Source organism: Channa argus, chromosome 12 (genome assembly GCF_033026475.1).
Source record: "Channa argus isolate prfri chromosome 12, Channa argus male v1.0, whole genome shotgun sequence".
Classification (NCBI taxonomy): Eukaryota; Metazoa; Chordata; class Actinopteri; order Anabantiformes; family Channidae; genus Channa; species Channa argus.
The window spans coordinates 9665159-9684876 of NC_090208.1; the positions used below are offsets into that span (position 1 = coordinate 9665159).

Genomic DNA, 19718 nt, shown 5'->3' on the forward strand with positions numbered 1-19718 from the left:
TTCAATATATTTTAAGTTTCTTGTGGGTTTGGTCTATGAGAAAAACATTTGAAACCAAAGGAAACATAATATCTCAGTAGACATAACTCTGATCTTGTCATAATTGTGATACAGAACAGATGTGGATGACATATATGAAGCTTCACCACAAGGGGGCGACTACGGCACATGTAAGAGCTCAATCCCTGCTACACAGCTGGAACAAACTAAACATCTGTTCAGTGGAAAATTAAACCATCCTTTACAGCTCAGAACAGAATCACTTCACAAAGACATCATACATAGTGCATTCACACGAAGGAAGATCCCATAAGATCCTTTGACCTTTGACCCCCAACCTGTAATCAGTTTATGAGTGCAAGTGCACGTTATGCCAAGTTTAAAGAAATTGCTTCAAGGCATTAATGTGATATTGCCTCCACATAAATGTGAGGGACAAAATGGATGGACATGATGTCACAATGACCTTGACCACTGAACTTAGGTCAAGAAACCCCAAGGATTTTATCCCTGAGTTCAACTAGAAGCTTGTTTCAAATTTAAAGAAATTCCTGTGATGTTCCTGTGATACTGCATTTACAAGAATGTAAAGGACATGATGTCACAGCAGCCTTGACCTAAGCATTAGACTGACAATCCTTTTCAATCCAATTTAATATTTTACGTAGTTGCTTAGCCATAGTGACGAACATGTTTTAACAGAAGGCATAATAGGAGTAAAACATTATAATATAAAGGTGACTGTACTATGACCAAAGCAACATTGAAGCCAATTTTTGTGAAAGTAAAGGGAAAGATCCCACAATCAGCATTGTAACTAACAAAGTCCTCGTGTTTGGATGCTCATAACAAGGTTTTCTTTGGAGGTTACCAAGACATTTCAACACATTCCTGTTTAGAGTGATGCATATTATCAACACACCAATTTTGAATCAATTTAACTTTCAAGTTTTTTAATAAAATAAAGGCAAAGTATCGTTTGCAGAGCTCTTAATCTTCCTGGGGATGGAAATAAATAAGCGACTCCAGTGTATGTGACCACAGGTGTTACAGCATTTTATGTTTGTTTTTAGTAAATGGTAAATAGTCACTTATATAGCGCTTTTATCCGAAGCGCTTTACAATGTAGCTTCCCATTCACCCATTCACACACACCGATGGCGGTGGCTGCCATGCAAGGTGCTCACCTGACCCACCTGACACTTCGACTTGTAGCCAGGAGCGAGGATTGAACCACTGACCCTGTGGTCCATGGTCAACTGCCTTACAACTGAGCTACAGCCGCTGTTTAGGTTCCTCCAGCAGCAGGTTAGTGTCAGAGAAAGATGGAGGGCTGGTGTAATAGAGACAATTTAACAGTCACTCACTTCACACAAACATGTTTAATCACTCAGATAATATCAAACCATGTGTGACTGTAAATAATGAGTTCATTCATGTTCAAATGTCCATTTACTGATCTGAGGCTCATATCAGTGTTTTGTTGTCACTGACAGATACAGTAGCTACAAAACCTGCAGCAGCAGCAGCAGCAGTGGTTGTAGCAGCTGTTCTGTCACTGATCTTTAACAGAAAATACACTTTGATCCACCTGATGTGTCTGGTTCACAAAGTGCTGCTCTGATGATCCACAACAGATGATTTTGCTGTGTTGACTTTGTGTATGAACTTTTCTTCATCTTTCCATATCCAAAAACTGTATTTATATTTGTTGTGATGCATTAATAATAAAAAAGTTATAATTATTGTTGACTAATTCCCCAAGTTCTTCAGTTCCCCGTCCAGTTTTTAAATAAACACAGGATTCATAAGTATGTGACTGATATAAATATAGAAATGTATTCAGATATTTTACACTTTCCTTACATCTGCTGAGGGAAAGACAAATATCTGTAACAGTATAATTATTTACATCAATAACACATAATTATAATACTGTAATAACTTAATTTAAACTCAAACTCACAGGAATAATTGAAAACTGAAACTTCGCTTTCATATCTCTGATTGTGTCTCCAGTTTTTAGGACTCAGCTATTAATCTGATGCTCTGATAGAAAGAGGGTCCTCCAGACAGAGTCCTGTTGGTCCTGATGGATCTGATCAGATGTTGGTCTCCTCTCTGTCTCATCCTCTTTGTTTGTCTCAGACCATGAAGACAGTGACAGAGGTAAAAAGCTCAGAGGTCAGAGAAAAACAGCTTCATGGACCAACAGGGTCAAAGGATTCAGGGACAGAGAGAAGTCTGCTCTCTGACAAACTGAACTGTTAAACCACTGAAGAGGGATTTTTAGTCTCATCAGTAGATTTAGTGAAACCACGACTCAGAGCAAAGCAGAGTGTGACCAGTAGAACTGCTGCTGCTGTCAGTCCCAGTCCAACGTAAAGTCCAATCCATCCCTGACTCTCTGGTTCTGGAATCACAGTTGGTCTCTGAGGTTCAGGATGATCAGCTGCTGCTGTAAAATACAAATGTTTGACTTTTCTCAGACTTTGAGCATAAATTCATCTTTTCTTTCTATAAACAGAACATTTATGTTTTATAGAGTGAGTTCAATCTTTGAACTGCTGCTGAAACAATAATAATCTGAAACTTTACATTTGCAGATTAAGACAAAGTACAAACAAGAATATTTTTCCAGCTTCTCATATGTGAAGATCTGTTTATTTTCTCTGATTCACATCACTGGAGATTGAATATTATAGGACAATTTTTATAGGACAATTCAGGTCTCACAACCATGTGTCCATCATGTTAAAGAGACTTGAATTGTCCTCCACTTGTTTTTAGTCACAGCTTGACTCTGTGGTTTTGTTCATCAGTTGGTCCAGAATTTATCTACAGTTTATTTTTAGTACAAATTAGTAAATTAATCTACTCACCAGTGACGTTGAGTCGACATGTGTCAGAGCCCCATCCATCATCTGTGTTCACTTCACACAGGTACAGTCCTGAGTCCTCAGTCCTGAGTCTGGACAGTTCAAGTCTGATTCGTCCTTCTCTGAGGACGTCTTTGTCAAACTGGACTCGTCCTGAAAACCACTGATCCTGAGACTTTGAGACCTCAACACCATCATGGAGATGAAACAGGAAAAAGTGCTTATAATTAATAAACAGGCTACAGAGTGTGTTGACTGAGGTGATGGACATGTCAGGTTTAGTGGTGAAGGTCCACTCCAGTGTGATGTTGTGGTTCTTCTCTGCCTGATAGGACGTCTGTGTCACCTTCACTACAAATGAGGACACAGAGATACACAGTGAGGAGCAGAATAACTGAGAACTTGGATTTATTTATATATTATTTAGTTTCTGGGAAATAAAGTGAAGATATAAACTAACCAGAGACACATGAGATCAGGTTGATGAGCAGCAGGATCCTGAAGATCATCTTCATGTGAGAGGAGACAGACTTATAGAAGGATGAGAGGAGGTTTAGAGCATTAACAGGTGTAACTGTCTGAATGACATGTTTATTGAAATGTTTATTATTATGGTTCTGTTCTAAGTTCAGAATTATTTTATTACATACAACTGTTAAAATGTATTTGTAAATACATTTTATGTGAAATACAAAATGTGTGGTCAAAGTTGAATGGGCTTGTAAAAGCTTTTATTTTGATGGATGGGTCATGTGTGAGTTGGTGATCACGGTGTCTAATTAGGAGAGAGAGAGAGAGAGAGAGAGAGAGAGAGAGAGAGAGAGAGAGAGCGGAAAATAAATACTTAAAAGACATCTGTATGATGTGTGGGCAATATTTCTTTGGACCAGTTCAGCTACAACAGGTGTAAAGGTTTAAACACTGTTTCACACTAATGTTACTCTCTTTCATATCTACTCAGTAATTAGTTTTTCTTACACAGTGAATCAGTCTAATCATCATTTTTTACCAGTTCATCTTTCCTCAAACATACAGACACCAACAACTAACTAATAAGTTCTGTGTGACAAAACCAACCTGCACCATAGTTCCAGTCAGTTATTTCTGCATCTGTCTGTCATGAACAGCCTCGTCTGATTTCTCCTCACAACTCAGAGAGTTTAGTGTCCTGTAGTTTATGGAGCATAGCTGAACAAGATGAATCTGTAGAGTTGGGTGGGGAACAAATGTTTTATGTTTGAGTATTTTCAAACTCTGTGTATAATTTCAGCGTTTTTAATATAAACAGAGTTAATAATAAAAACGCTTCTCACTCCTGTGATCTCCTGCTGTGAGTTACATGTCTGAAAGGCCACTTCTGACCTGATGTTTGAGGCTGGATTCTCTGGAGTTCATGTCTGAAACAGGCTTATGATTCCACCCAGTCTCCTGAAATCTGTCTTCATTTATTTTCTCTCCTCCTGTTTCTGTAACCACACAGTCATATTATTCATCTGTTGTTCCAGTAAACTATTTATCTATCTTCTGTTTTCTCATCACATTTTTCTTATTTATGAATAATAATTTGGATGAAACAGCGCTAAACTCCACCGAATCTCATCCAGCTGAATATTTAGTGCACCATCACCCCCCACCAACATGAATTTGACTTACGAGTATCATATAACCCAAAAGTTTCCCATTTGATATTATTAAACTAATAAACTGAATCATGTTTTGTCCAAAACACGAGTGACACTTGAAGCTTCAGACGAACAGCTTCAGTACCACTCACTCGTTAATCCATCGTAGCTGAGTCTGGGGTAACAGTCGTCTCAGTTCTGATGATATTAAAACCAGTAATAACTAAAGCTGGAGAGGACAGATACTCACCCAGTGCAGGACAGAAGACCACAGCTACCATCAGTATGAGACCAGCTGTGCAGATGGACACCCTGACTGTCCAAAGCTGTCCTGCTGAAGAACACACATCCAACCTAAATTATATTTATTTATGGTAGCAATCCATCATGGCTGGTTTTTAGTTTAGTTTAGTTGGTTTTTAGTCTCATTTTCTAACTGAATGTCCCAGAATCATCCTCAGAGTCCAAACTCCAATGACTCTGCATTTCTGAGGCCAACGCTAAGATGTTAGTCCTGTTTCTTAATGCCGAACACTTGATCTGCAGCATTTTAGTAAAGGACAACAATAAGATATGAAACGTTATTAAAAACCAGAAATGTTTTTTGCATCAGACCTGACATTAATCACATTTACATTTACTCAGCTATACTAAAAACAATAGGCCCTAATATAATATAACCTGTTTCTGAGCGCACATCTAATTTCTTCATTAACAGAATGAACAATCATTTCTAATTGGCTGAACCTCTTTAGGCAAAATGTAGCGACGATTTACCTTAAAGCCAAAGTCTTGTTTGCGATCTCCGACGTGGACCAGTCGTGTCCAGAATCCGTCTTTACGCAGGACAGGACGGTGAACATGGACACACCCAGGCAGAAGTCAGTCAGTATTTCAATTGGACAATTACAATCACGTGGCAAAACTTTAAGCCGTATTCAATCTATTTCATCCGTAATTTATATTATTTTTATTGTATTTACTTATTATTTCTATGTATTACATCCAGCACAAAAAAAAAATCATGTTTTATTGTATTTTCTATGTATTACATCCAGAGCAGAAAAGAAATCACGTGACCCCCATAACAAACAAAAGCTCACACTTGTGAGACCACACATATCCATTATGGATATGGCAAAACTATAGTTACTATGTTTCTTACACTGTGTTAAATTGTTGGAAACCAGTGTAGGAAAGTCAGTTTTCAGTAGTGCAGCAACAATTTTCAGAATTCACACACTTTATTATTGTTACATTCCTGAAGCAGATTTAAAAAAAAAAAAAGCAAAATTAGTCATTTACAGTTCATCTATTATTTCAATAAGCCTGATGATAAAACTATGGGCTTATTGAACTGTAACTGCAGGTCACATCAAACTAACACCCCAGAGCTTCCTCTAGTGGTTTTTCTCTTTTATATCAGTGTTAACGACTAAAACGTTAACACTGTTTCCAACTTTCTGTGTCCATAGTATAAAAGGTGAAATTCAATATTTACACTGTTGATTCAAACGTTTCCTTTAATCTATTTACTGATGAAAATCTTGGTTCTCTAGGTTTAAAACTGATGCTGCTGTCCACAGTAAAGACTGGGTTTTCCTCATGTTACACATATTTTCAGTGACAATAACAGTGTTTAATCTGTTTAGAATATCAAATAAAATGTAAATGTTTAGAAACACAAACCAAACTTACATAGAGATTTTTGGTATGTATGGAAAATTACTTTAAGACAAAGAGGGCGAAAGAGTTTTACCAAAAAATAAAAATATCCTGATAACTGTGTTTTATTTCCAGATACGACTACAGCTTCAAACTGCAACAAAGCCAGAAAGTTACAAACTAGTTTGACCTTATAATGTTGTTTTCTTCCATGTATAGTAACTTAATCTGCCAGATCAAGGGACACATGTAATACTGATAACATGTTCAACCATGTTTTCTAAATGATCAGAATAAAAACAACCTCTAAGTGCTTTTTTTTGCCTCTGACACAGAATAAATACAACCTTGTAAAACACAGGAGCTCATCTATGTCTTTTGAAGAAATCACTCTCTCATCTAAACTGAAGTTACACCTGAAGAAATCCAGGATTCAGGTGAACAATCAATTCCTTTTTTCTTTATCCTCTAATAAACCACTTTGTTTTCACAGGGAGGAGATGATCTGGATCCTTCAGTCCTTCAGTCTTCCTGTTTCAAACATGTCACAGATGGTGGTTGTGTGCATCCAGCAGTATAAAGAGTTGATAATAACTTTGGACCATTTCAATGATATAAAATAATCACTGAGTACCTCACTGGGATCCTTGTTATGTCTCCATGAAAAGACGTGGGTTTCATGGGACGATATTCGGCTTTAAGCCAGTGCAGGAGGAAACCAGACAGTAGCTGTTCTTAGAGTCCTTCACATTTCACGTGAGACACCAAATGAGCAGTGTCTTAATGTGACTGTCACAATAAAAGACAGGTGTGATTACAAAAGCAGAGAGTTTATTTAAAAATGATCTTACATGAGCATATAAAAAAATACATTTTAAAATAAAAACAAGAGTAACTTACAATGCAGTGACAGCGATGAGTATTCTACACATCATTAATGCAAACTTAGTAATTAAGCTACTTTATTGGAATGTACACAATATGTTGGACTTTACATAAAGTCCTTCATTAGCAATTGTAAAAAATAAGAAACAAAAGTACAAATTAGAATAAAAACAAAACAAGTTAAATAATTGCACTTCAAGGAAACAAGCTAAATCATTCACAGAAAATGTAGCTCAGTGTACAGCCTGAAGACATCACACAAGGTTAACAACATCATTTGTAGAAATGTGGGTTTAATTCAAATTTCACCTTAAAAAGTCACTTTGTGCTGACGGATGTGGGTAACAACTTAGTGAGGTCTGGAAATGAAACTCTGCTGATTTCTCTAAGAATGACAACACTGTACCTTGTTTTATTAAAGGGTTAAATTCAGAAATGTCTCTCACTGAAATGATTGTGGCAGAGTGCTTGACCACCAGTCCCGCAGTTGTTGGTTCGATCCCCAGCTTCTCTGGTCACAGCAAGACACTGAACCCCAACTTAGTTGCTTCTGGTGAGTGTTGGCCAGCTGCATAGCATCTCCCCCATTGGTGTGTGTGTGATTGTGATGGTTGAATAAGAACCAGTGTAAAGTGCTTTGAGCAATAGGTAGAAAAGTGCTATATAAGTGCAGACTATTTACAACACAACACTGTAACATTCATAGTACAGTAAACAGTTTCTAAAAATCAAAAACCTTTAAAAAAAGTTAGAATCAAAACATGAAATGCTGAATAATGAAAAGCTGAACAATGAAGGTCTGTGTAGTTTAAAACATAAATAAATACATATTTTAAACCAAGCTTATTTTTTGACACTTAAAACTGATGGTAGAGTCTCTGATTCTGTCTCTTGGTTTTAGGACTCAGATCTTGATCTGGTGCTCTGATAGAAAGGGGGTCCTCCAGACAGAGTCCTGTTGGTCATGATGGATCTGATGAGTTGTTTGTCTCCTCTCTGTCTCATCCTGTTTGTTTGACCATGAAGACAGTGACAGAGGTGAAAAGCTCAGAGTTCAGAGAAAAACAGCTTCATGGACCAACAGGGTCAAAGGATTCAGGGACAGAGAGAAGTCTGCTCTCTGACAAACTGAACTGTTAAACCACTGAAGAGGGATTTTCAGTCTCATCAGTAGATTTAGTGAAACAACGACTCAGAGCAAAGCAGAGTGTGACCAGTAGAACTGCTGCTGCTGTCAGTCCCAGTCCAACGTAGAGTCCAATCCATCCCTGACTCTCTGGTTCTGGACTCACAGTTAGTTTTTACTGAGTAAACTGCTCTTTTCAATTTATAAAACATAAAATTGCTAATGCTATTTTCTTTGTCTGGACAAATAAACTAAAGGGATATAAAATAAATGAGGACTTTTAAAGTTATCTGTGTTAGTCTGGGGGTGGAGACAAACTTATGGGAAGAAATGTGAGATAATGTGTAATAAATGAAACATAAGAGAGTGAAGACATGTAAATGTTGCCCATAAAGTTGGAACAATTTTGTTTTCAGAAAAAATTCCTCTTTTTTTGCAAAGGTTAATTGTGTTTCCATTTTCAGTGTGACATGTTTGGAAGAGATTGATCAATAAAGTTTTGAGAAGATACAAACTTTATCAATCAATAATAAATCACATTGTCACAATCATTTCATGAAAAGAGGTTAAAAAAATGTGTTCTAACTTTATGGGCAACAGTAAATTATTTTAGATATAGAAAAGTGATATAAAATACTTTCAGAAATTATTTTAAAAATTTGTTTGTTTTTTTTCTAGCATATCCCCTGAGTTCAGGGTGGACACAGCAGATCAATGTCTGCATGTTGATTTAGCAAATTTGTTTATTTTTTTTTTTTTACATGTGATGCCCTTCCTGACGCAACCCTCCCCAATTTCTACCGGGCTTGGACTGGCACTGCACAGCTGGGGACGGGAAGGGGCAGTTGGGGGTGGTCTTGCCCAGAGATGTTTTAATATAGACCGACTGAGGATTGAACCATTGACCCTGTGGTCTGTGGAGGACTGTGTTACCAACTGAGATACAGACGCCCCCACATAAAAGAACTGACTGTGCGTGATACTGTGGTAATACTGTCCACGTTTTGAGCCTCAGATCAGTAAAGACACATTCAATCCATTCTTTCATGATGAGTTCTGGTCACACAGCACTCGTCCTCTGAAAAACAGGCTCCAGGCTCACAACTAACTAGATGTGAAAGAACTGTTAAACCACTGAAGAGGGATTTTCAGTCTTATCAGTAGATTTAGTGAAACAACGTCTCAGAGCAAAGCAGAGTTTGACCAGTAGAACTGCTGCTGCTGTCAGTCCCAGTCCAACGTAGAGTCCAATCCTTCGCCAAGTCTGTGGTTCTGGACTCAAAGTTGGTCTCTGAGGTTTGAGCTGATCAGCAGCTGTAAGACAAGTAAAAAATAACTGTGTTTCTTCTCGATCTATAATCCCCAACACCTATTTATTTAAAGATGTATCTCTCCCACCTTTAAAACTTTCTTCTTGTTCATGACATAAATCTAATGATGTCTGTTGCTACATATATGATATCTATTAATATGACCTTAACAACTAGCTCAGCAGCCACACGTCTAGTTTCAAAAGACAAAAGTACAGAAATTGTACTGAGCTCCACTGATGTTACTCACCAGTAACATTGAGTCGCCAATCTTTGATGCTGCTGCCATCATCTGATTTCACTTCACACAGGTACAGTCCTGAGTCCTCAGTCCTGAGTCTGGACAGTTGAAGTCTGATTCGTCCTTCTCTCAGGACGTCTTTGTCAAACTGGACTCGTCCTGAAAACTGTTGATCCTGAGACTCTGAGACCTCAACACCATCATGGAGATGAAACAGGACTAAGATTTCACGATCAAGGAACAGGCTACAGAGGATGTTAAGTGAGCTGATGAAACTCTGAGGTTTGGTGGTGAAGGTCCACTCCAGTGTGATGTTGTGGTTCTCCTCTGCCTGATAGATGGTCTCTGTCTCATTCACTACAAATGTTCCTGTTGAGGACACAGAGACAGAAAGTGAGGAGCATATGATGATGTCACTGATCTGATGGATTAAAAGACGTAAGTCATAACATCTGTTAATGTATTTTATAAAATAAAGTGAAGATATAAACCAACCAGAGACACATGAGATCAGGTTGATGAGCAGCAGGATCCTGAAGATCATCTTCATCCTGTGAGAGGAGACAGAGGAGGAGAGTCAGAGACACATCACATCAAAGTTACAGGAGAAAAAAATTCACTGAAATGTAAGAAACTTAAAAAACTAATCTAGAAACAAAACTTTTTATTAATCTGAACCATTTAAAATGTTTAGTCTGCAGACATTTTTTCAGTCACTAGATGGGGTCAGTTTACTGCTACACAAGTTCAACAGCGAAAAGACATATTTTTTGTGCAATATACATCAACTTTGTCAAACATCCATCCTCCAGTTGCAGGGTGCAGTTCTAGCTCAGTTGGTAAGACAGTCGTCCACAGACCAAAGGGTCAGTGGTTCAATCCCCGACGTATACGTCAAAGTGTCCCATCCTCAGCTATGCAGTGCCAGTCCAAGCCCGGTAGAAATTGAACGGTTACATCATCCGGACTAAAAAGAAGGAAAAGAAAAAAAAACTTAAAAGACAATTTAAAAAACCTAAAAATTGTATGACAGGAACAGGCGCTTGTGGTATATTCCAATGTAATGTCAACATGGTTTTGTACATACAAATTTACTGTTTTTATGGTTTCACTTTCTGTGTGACGCAGTTTTGTAGCTCAGTATCAAGTATGTTTATACGGGTTGTTCTGTTTGACAAAGTACTTTTTTCTTTACTACAGAGATTCAGGCTTTTCACACAGACAATATAAATGAAGGTAAATTATCAACATTAACGCAAATGCGTGAAGCGACTCCACAGCTCGAAGAAGAGCGAATCGAAATGTCGTCTTACCTTTAAAAATCAGCATTTCTGCAAAGGCAGCTCGTAACGGAGTTTTCCTCCTCACATCCAGCTGATATAACATCTGTTTTTGTAATTCTGCTCGTGGTAAAAAGATACAAAACCTGCGTTTAGATCCAGCGGCGACAACGAGCAACACATTCTCTTATGTTAAACCGGACAGAAACCACTCGCCTTACTGTGTCAAGTCGCGCACACAAGCGAAGTAACCACTCCCCCTTATTCTTTGTCAACACTACGATGGTGTAGAGGTTTGGTGCACAGCGTTTTGCAGGGTGAGCGTCACTCACAACACTTTGAAGTGAACATCTCTGCACCACTGTCAGAGAGTTAAGACAGCAGTTATCAGTGGGGACAACTTGGTCCTCTGTGTCTGTCCGGATTCTTCAGCCCACTGTGGTAATGCAAGTATTTTTAATGTAAGTGGACTCATGGACTTTACAGTGGATACCAATTATATTTGTTGCCATTAAACAAGTGAATGATTAAACATATTTCTGTTTTGTTGCTGTTTTGTAGTTTTGCACTTTTTCATACTAAACAATCCAAAAACTAAACATGGAAAGTGTAGGACACTGGGTTATAACCCTGCACTGTTATACTCACTGTTATACTCATTGAAAGAGTTTGTTAATCAGCTTTTGAGATGCTACTTGTAAACATGCTGTTAAATTCTGGACTGGACATAGTATCTGTTACTTAAACAGAGAGAAAGATGCTAAAGAAAATATTCAAGACCAAAACAACAACCTCCACTTTCTAGAGCTACCACATCACACTCTTTACTCAAGTTGAAGTAGTACTGTAGTAGTACTCAAGTACTGTAGATGCTCTTCAGTGTACTAAAAGAATGTGATGCTGTTATTGACATTGATCATTTACTTTATAAAATTCATCACTCTTCTTTCCTTTTATTCGTTAGTTTACCCTTTAGTTATATAAAAATGTAAAAGGAGAAAATATTGTGAACTAATTTCACAATTATGCTTTAAACTTAAATCAACTCACAGTTAACAGAGTTAGTATTCACACAAAAATGCTACTTTCCTCTTTATAATGTGTTTAATAAATAGGCTGCTCCTACATTTAATCTACACTCACATTTTGCACCATTGCTGTGCTTAAAGGACACTGACAGCAAATCAACACATTTCTATTTCTAAATACATAAAAATCACAAACCAAAGTCAAACATCTTCTTAAGACTTTTACTAAAATGGTAGAAAAATGTACAATATTACACATGTATTTATGTTTGTTGTCTGTAGCATAGTGTGATGTGGCCCCGAGAGCTCACAACTCCACTAATTAAAGAAACATGCACATTTAAAAAACACCTTTATCACTTTGACATTAGTTAATGTGCTGCAAAAAGCCACAACACAACGTAAATGTCTCCAAAAGAACCGGAAAATACACCTACAAATCTAAATGTCCGTCCGTTTGTAGTGGCCCCTGTGGCTATGACAGTTGTCTACAATGGTTCCAGGGGGGAATTAAAAAGTGACGGACACAACTGGGACACACTTGTTGTACTTTCACTCTCCCTCAGTGAATTGGAAAATGAGCTGGGATTTTATTTTAGTTTTTAGCACATAGTTGTCAGGGTTGACAGCGGCTTTTTGGTCGCTGCCTCCTGTGAGGGAAGAAAGTAAATTTAGTCATATGGTTAGATAATTAGCATACAATCAACCAAGATGAGCTATTGAAGAGGTCACAAAGAGGACAAGAGATCATAGGCTGGGTCGTGTTTGGAGGAATGTTTAACATCACAGCAGGCACTTTGTTGTTACAAGGCCCAAGCAATGTAGCAGATAGTGAGTCCTGGGGTCGCAAGATCTAAAAGAGGGTAATAAAAGGGTTTTATTGACTTCGTTACTGATATCTTCAGATAATCTAGAAAGGGACAAGAGTGATGACTGTCAACTGCATGCACCTGGTTTCTTCAGTCATGTTTTGTGAGGGTGGTTCCTTTCTTGGGTTTAAGTATAAATAGAAGGGGTTTGAGAGATACAAGTCAGAAACAACACTCAACATCCATGTGTTCTTCTCCATGCCGGCATGTATTAAACTGAGATGGTTCATCACGCTGGTTTCTGTCTACAATTCTTCCAAGAGGAAAAATTTCTATTACACTCCAGAGCGTTTCTCAATTTGGTTGTGTTTTGTCTTTTGCAGCGCGTTTGTTAGTGCTACACCTGTGCTGTCAAATTGATGAGGTTTGAAGTTTGGAATAAATTTCACTAATTTGAGGTCCAACAATCTGAAAAAAAATCCTGCAAATACAGAAAACACAATCAATTACACAAAAGCTGAACATTACCATAAAAATGAAAATGTTTCCAAGGGACAAATAAAACACAGCCATAATAACATGTTCCTAATGTTTACAGCTTATCCTACCAGTTATATAATGGCTGCCTCCTGCAGGATGTGATGAAGTATTATAGGTAGGACTTCTGCTTTTGTTGTTGCTCACAAGAAGCGGCTCTTTGTTTGGTCCAGATTCGATATAAAACTTTCACTTTAACTCATATGGTTACAGTATTTGACTGTAGTGATATGTATGAAACTGAAATTTACACTCGCTGTTATTTTTGTGACAGCAGTTATTTTCTACCTCTTACTATCATCTTTTTCATCGATGCTAATTCTTGACAGAGGGGGGAGAGTTGTTCACACTGGAGGTAAATCACTAGTGGAAACTCTTCACTGGACGTCTTGTTAATAATCCTCAGCTGGCTGCAGGTTAAACATATTTCCTATAGACTGTCAAGCTCGGTGATGTTTGTGATCATCACACAGAAACTATTATTGTTATGTGAATGGAAAGCAAATGTTATAGTTGTTCTTTGATTAAACTTTGATAAAAAACTAAAAATAAACCAGATGTTACAGATTCAGTCTGGTTCTGAGCAGCGTCTCACACTAACACTATCAGTGTTGAGTTCAGTCTAAAGGACACAAAAAAGATGCTCTCTGGCTTCTTAATGCCCTTTATTGTGTTTTAGTCAAAGAACATCTTTATACAAAACTTACAGGTTGATCACATTCACTCAGTCTCTCGTTCATGTTTATACATATGAAAATATATAGTTGTGTAAATCTTCTTTGTAAATACAGCTAAAGTTAAAATGATTCTCACAGTATGTAACATGTCTAAAAAACAATCTTTTCATGCTCAAACACTTTCTACCACATTTCCTACTCATAATACATTTACAGTACACACTCAAAATGTGTGAGACATTTGAAAGTGCTTTGCAGACATAAAGATTTTATATGGATTTAGTTACAAAAAGCAGTAACAGTAAACAGAAAACGTGAATAAATACTTTCATCACTACTTTACATGAGACATTTAAGTGGAACAAAGTTCTCTGGGTTTCTGCCTTGAAAACTATCGTTTGGCAGCACAACAACATGTGAATTCAAAGTTTAAACTTTACATGTTGAATGTGTTTGTGTTCTCCTCAGGCTGCTCCTGGATTCATTACATTTTACATAACAAACTTAAGCAGATCTTTGTCGAATGTGTTTGACACGTTGTAGAAAATTGATCACACTGGTTGGTGAAACCAGCTGTGATGTAATACAAAGTCATTTTAAATGATGTTTCAATTTTAAAAATGAACTAAAATTTACAGCAGCCTGGAGGACGGACAATACATTTATATCTAAATATTTCAATATTGTAATAAATATGTTAAAGATATTCTATCAAATATGTGCAAATTTCTTAAAAATAATTGCGAAAATTCAGACAATTGTGGGATAATTTTATATAAGATTTCTTATTTTGTGTGATTCTCTAGGTGCTGACGATGCACTTTATGTTGAATATATGAATTTCACATATTGACGACCAAATTATCCCTTTAAGTCAGTGGATATACTATATTCAGAACTTTTGTCATGTTGGTTTAAGAATCACTTCTGGGAAATATGTGTTTCAGGTGCTAATGCTGCTTTTTTTGTAGTGAAGAGACAGTTTAGATGCTGTAGAAAAGAAAAGGATGAATCTGACCTGGACAGAGAAGAGAATAACTCACAGTAACTTTACATTAATGATGTTGCTTCTTTCCACCAATTTGGACCCAGACCTTTGACCATGATCCCAGAGTCGACCTGCTGTCCATGAGTCACATGGTCTTTTCACCATGGAGCAGTATGTTAATGCTGTGACCAGCTCACATGGTCAATTTCTAATTTTCATTGTCAGTCTGGTTCCTGATGTATAACCTCCATGCTGGTGACGATCTGTGTGAATGACATGAGATGAAGAATTAACTTACACAAAACACACAAAAGTATTCATGAAAACAAATAAGCTGACGTACTCTACACACTTTTTCATCGTTGGTCTCTAAGATCTCATCTATACTTCAGGTGATCTATCAATCTGTTCTGTTGTAATCAAATCTAATACGTCTTTCTCTAATAAAGTTTTTTCTCCCAGGAATAAAATGATCTGGATCCTCATGCTTGTCGCCCTGACCTCCTCTGTCTTTGGTTAGTAAGACTGCAAACAAGCTACCAAACTCTGATTCAACGTCAGATCTGCTGCTTTTCTCTGATTCACATCACTGGAGATTGAATATTTGTGTTCTTGGGACAAAACAAGTAGTTTAAAGAGGAGGACAATTCAGGTCTCTTTAACCATGATGGACAGTTTTAGTCACAGCTCGGCTCTGTGGGTTTGTCCATCAGTTGGTCCAGAACTTTGATCCAGATTGAAATATCTCAAATACTGAAGAGATCCAGATGCAATTTGGTGAATATATTCATGATTCTCTTAGGTTGAATCCTACTGATGTTGCTAACTTTTCTGTAGCTCCAATGAGGTATATTTGTGATTCTGAATCAAATGTCTTGGCAAGGGTCAAAGTTTTAATTTGTCCACTAATTTAGTTTATGAACAATTATATTTTCAAAACTAAATTAAATCAGTTTTGCTACAGTTTGTGTTTAGTACAAATCAGCAAATGAATGAACACACCAGTGACATTAAGACGATATTCACCAACATTTCCAACATCATCTGTTTTCACTTCACACAGGTTGAGTCCTGGGTCCTCAGTCCTGAGTCTTAACAGGTGAAGTCTGACTTGTCCATCTGGGAAGACGTCTTTGTCAAACTGGACTCGTCCTGAAAACTGTTGATCCTGAGACTCTGAGACCTCAACACCATCATGGAGATGAAAAAGGACCAACTCTTTGTGATCATTGATCAGGTTACAGAAGATGTTAACTGAGTTGGAGGAAGTGTCAGGTTTGGTGGTGAAGGTCCAGTCCAGTGTGATGTTGTGGTTCTCCTCTGCCTGATAGGACGTCTGTGTCACCTTCACTACAAATGTCCCTGTTGAGGAGACAGGTCAGTTATTGTAGCTGTATTCTGACTTTTTCTATTTAAATATACCTTAAATAAAAAAACTTTAAGACAAATACAAACGACGAGCATATTTTAAATAATAATAAAAGTCCATGTGTGATTAGTAGTAACTTTTCTTAAAGTGCTGAAATACAGAATATCTCTTTTGTTTGTACTGTTTCTCTAGAATACTGTAAATAATCTATGAACATAACAAATATTAATCTACCATTTAGGGAGTCCAGTTATATCCTCTCTCACTCATGCGGATTACTTCTCTCACTGCATGAGTCCAATAGTAGTAAACATTACAAACGGCCAGTAGAGCTGCTGTAACTACTGCTGCGAGTCCAAGTCCCAGTCCAAGTCCAGCTAAGAGACCAATCCTATCAGAACTCTCTGGTTGTGGACTCACAGTTGGTCTCTGACTTTGGGGAAAATCAACACCGGCTGTAAAGATAAAAATACATCCAGATATTTGTTTGTATGCAGAATTAATCTGGACGATCTGAACTTTAATTTAGTGGTTTTCATGTTGAGCTTATTTTATGTTACACTGATACTTTATGTTTTTAAATCATAATGTTGAGCAGCCAAAGTCCAAAAATTAGACTCTGAACTATAAGCGAGTTAGAACTGATCCATCCTGAATCTACTCACCAGTGACGTTGAGTCGACATCTGTCAGAGCTCCATCCATCATCTGTTTTCACTTCACACAGGTACAGTCCTGAGTCCTCAGTCCTGAGTCTGGACAGTTGAAGTCTGACTTGTCCTTCTTGGAGGACGTCTTTGTCAAACTGGACTCGTCCTGAAAACTGTTGATCCTGAGACTCTGAGACCTCAACACCATCATGGAGATGAAACAGGACTAAGTCTTTGTGATCATTGATCAGGTTACAGAAGATGTTAACTGAGTTGGAGGAAGTGTCAGGTTTGGTGGTGAAGGTCCACTCCAGTGTGATGTTGTGGTTCTCCTCTGCCTGATAGGATGTCTGTGTCACCTTCACTACAAATGTTCCTGTTGAGGACACAGAGACACAAAGACAGGAGCAGAATTACTCAGAAAGTCCATCTGGTTTCTGTGTCCTGTGATGATCTCTGTAGTGCAGGGATCCTTCAGATTCTTACAAATTTAAAGGATTAATGTCATTTATTGTGTACGTTGACTTTTCTCTTTGTGGACAATAAAATGAAGATATAAACTAACCAGAGACACATGAGATCAGCTTGATGAGCAGCAGGTTCCTAAAGATCATCTTCATCCTGTGAGAGGAGACAGAGGAGGAGAGTCAGAGACACATCAGATCAAAGTTACAGGAGAAGAAATAGTCAGACTTCATTTAATAAACACAACATTTCATCATACTGATTATTACACATAACTGAATAATAATAACTGTAACCTACAGCAACTTTAATTTACCTGTTAGAGGTTTTAGTTCAGTTTTGCAGGAATCTTTTTCTGTCTCAAGGTGGCGCCGTTTCAACAGGTAAACAGACGTTGGAGCCATTACTGATCATATCAGCAATCGATGGATGTGTCTGTGCGTGCATCTACCAATCCAATGAAAACATGCAGATGAGATTAGTAACAAAGAATATTTACCCGAATGTTCTGTCTATAAGATTCTGATGAATCTACAAAGAAATACTGTAAATCCAGGTTCAGAACGGCATCTGTGTACAACAATATTTACTGGATCACACAAAAGTCTGATATGTTAAACATGTTTGTAGCCTGTCTGCTTCCTGACATCTGTGCCATATAATAACTGGTGTAAACACTATTTATGACACTAGTAGATGTGAAGAAACCAACAAAGTTTCGGTTTTGAAAAGCAGATTCGTGCGCTTTGTAAAAACAACAACAACATGGTGAGAAAACTGCAGAACAAATTGTGGGAATTAAAGATTAAAAAGAACCGAATGTTACAATGTTTGAGTTGCTGTAAATCGATTTTCTAATCTGCGTTCATGGTGATTTACGTGTTAACAAGTAGTACATTTACAACAGTGGATGGACACAGAACACAACACAAACTATGGGCTGTTTAAATACTTACTTCTTTGTAGACAAACGAGGAGAAAGTTTTCATCTGAATTATGTTTTGACCAACTGCTTAACTCCGCAGTGAAACAGAAAGTAAAAACCAGCTGCGCACTTGACGATGTTACAGTGGGTTTATCAGTCAATCAGGTTGACAGGAAGTGATGACATCAACTTTTCGTCTTGTTTAAGTTTGAACAGGAGCCTGACACCGTGATCGCGAACACTTTCCCTCACGTCCAAACGTCTGAACTCACCTAACGCCACTGATCCTAACACAAATCATGCACATTAAACACGTTCAACACACAGAACTAGGTCCTCGGCTTTTACCCATAATTCACTTTATGATGGCCCCCACACGAATCCACTGGCCGGACCGTTACAAAACTTTAAAACTCACATTATCCTCTTTACAAAATACATCACTACAGATCAAAATTGGTATCAAACCGCAGCTTTGTAAATGTAGTAAACGAGGATCTGGCAGACTGACAGATTCTCCTCCGTTCCATCGAGCATCTGAGACCCCAAACGTTACATAATTTACAAACAAAACTTAATTTTATTATATTAAATAAACAATTAAAACCCTCTTCACTCCCATGTGACTTATCATATACTCCCCAAAACCCTGTCTGATAACAAAATATACACGCGTGATGATTTAGAAAAACCACTACACACAAATTCACGCTTTATCTGAAACACACAGCTCTTCAATCCACTCGTGAATACAACCAGTAAAATATAATAAATGTCAGTCACGGAGGGAATTAAATCTACAGATTATCCGTAACGTTTAGGTTAATTAGGTTAATTGGTGAATGTAAAGTTGCCCGTAGGTGTGAATGTGAATGTTTGGTTTCTCAGATAGACTGGTGACCTGCCCTATGACAGCTGGGATAGCGCCCCCCCGCGACTGAAGTAGGAGAATGGATTATTCACTGTAAATAATAAGTTTGTGAAGTGTTTTTCTTATTTCATCTGTAAAAGAGTTAAACGTATTATGATTTCTGCAGAAACCTTGTTTATGAGGCACATGTGGCCGTGTGTGGGCTGCTGAGTTATATCCTGCAGTTTGTCCTTAACTTTGTTTCCCAGTGGATCAGCACAAACAGCCTGTCAGAAGAGGAACATCCCAGAGGGTTTTAACTGAAGCCCCCAGTGAGACAGAGAGGAGAAATGATCTGAGTGGAATAAATACATGTTATTAATATTCACTTTGTTTTACTTGACCCTAACATG

At 37.6% G+C, this 19718-nt stretch overlaps 2 protein-coding genes across 9 annotated transcripts; both read right to left on the bottom strand.

Moving 5' to 3' along the window:
• Nucleotides 1–2093: 2093 nt before the first annotated feature.
• LOC137137487 (CD276 antigen-like) lies at nt 2094–5515 on the bottom strand. Of its 5 annotated transcripts, none has more exons than XM_067523791.1 (7): nt 5279–5515; nt 4752–4832; nt 4193–4345; nt 3957–4082; nt 3340–3409; nt 2883–3230; nt 2094–2458 (listed from the first exon to the last, which is right to left on the bottom strand). In XM_067523791.1, exons 4-7 carry the CDS (start codon nt 3963–3965, stop codon nt 2268–2270), a joined length of 618 nt encoding a protein of 205 aa, XP_067379892.1. In that variant the 5' UTR covers nt 3966–4082; nt 4193–4345; nt 4752–4832; nt 5279–5515; the 3' UTR covers nt 2094–2267. The 5 variants fall into 5 exon arrangements, with proteins under 5 accessions (XP_067379892.1, XP_067379893.1, XP_067379891.1 ...); XM_067523792.1 differs by having other exon boundaries at nt 4242–4345; nt 4752–4835; XM_067523790.1 differs by having other exon boundaries at nt 4752–4835.
• Nucleotides 5516–6980: 1465 nt separating this feature from the next.
• Nucleotides 6981–18787, bottom strand: LOC137137491 (uncharacterized). Of its 4 annotated transcripts, none has more exons than XM_067523805.1 (10): nt 18487–18787; nt 17847–17977; nt 17631–17686; nt 17082–17441; nt 16078–16409; nt 11042–15310; nt 10512–10695; nt 10224–10279; nt 9738–10097; nt 6981–9491 (listed from the first exon to the last, which is right to left on the bottom strand). In XM_067523805.1, the coding sequence occupies exons 3-6, from the start codon at nt 17683–17685 to the stop codon at nt 15269–15271; spliced, it is 789 nt and encodes a 262-aa protein (XP_067379906.1). In that variant the 5' UTR covers nt 17686; nt 17847–17977; nt 18487–18787; the 3' UTR covers nt 6981–9491; nt 9738–10097; nt 10224–10279; nt 10512–10695; nt 11042–15268. The 4 variants fall into 4 exon arrangements, with proteins under 4 accessions (XP_067379906.1, XP_067379905.1, XP_067379903.1 ...); XM_067523804.1 differs by having other exon boundaries at nt 16074–16409; nt 18487–18782; XM_067523802.1 differs by having other exon boundaries at nt 16050–16409; nt 18487–18775.
• Nucleotides 18788–19718: the final 931 nt, after the last annotated feature.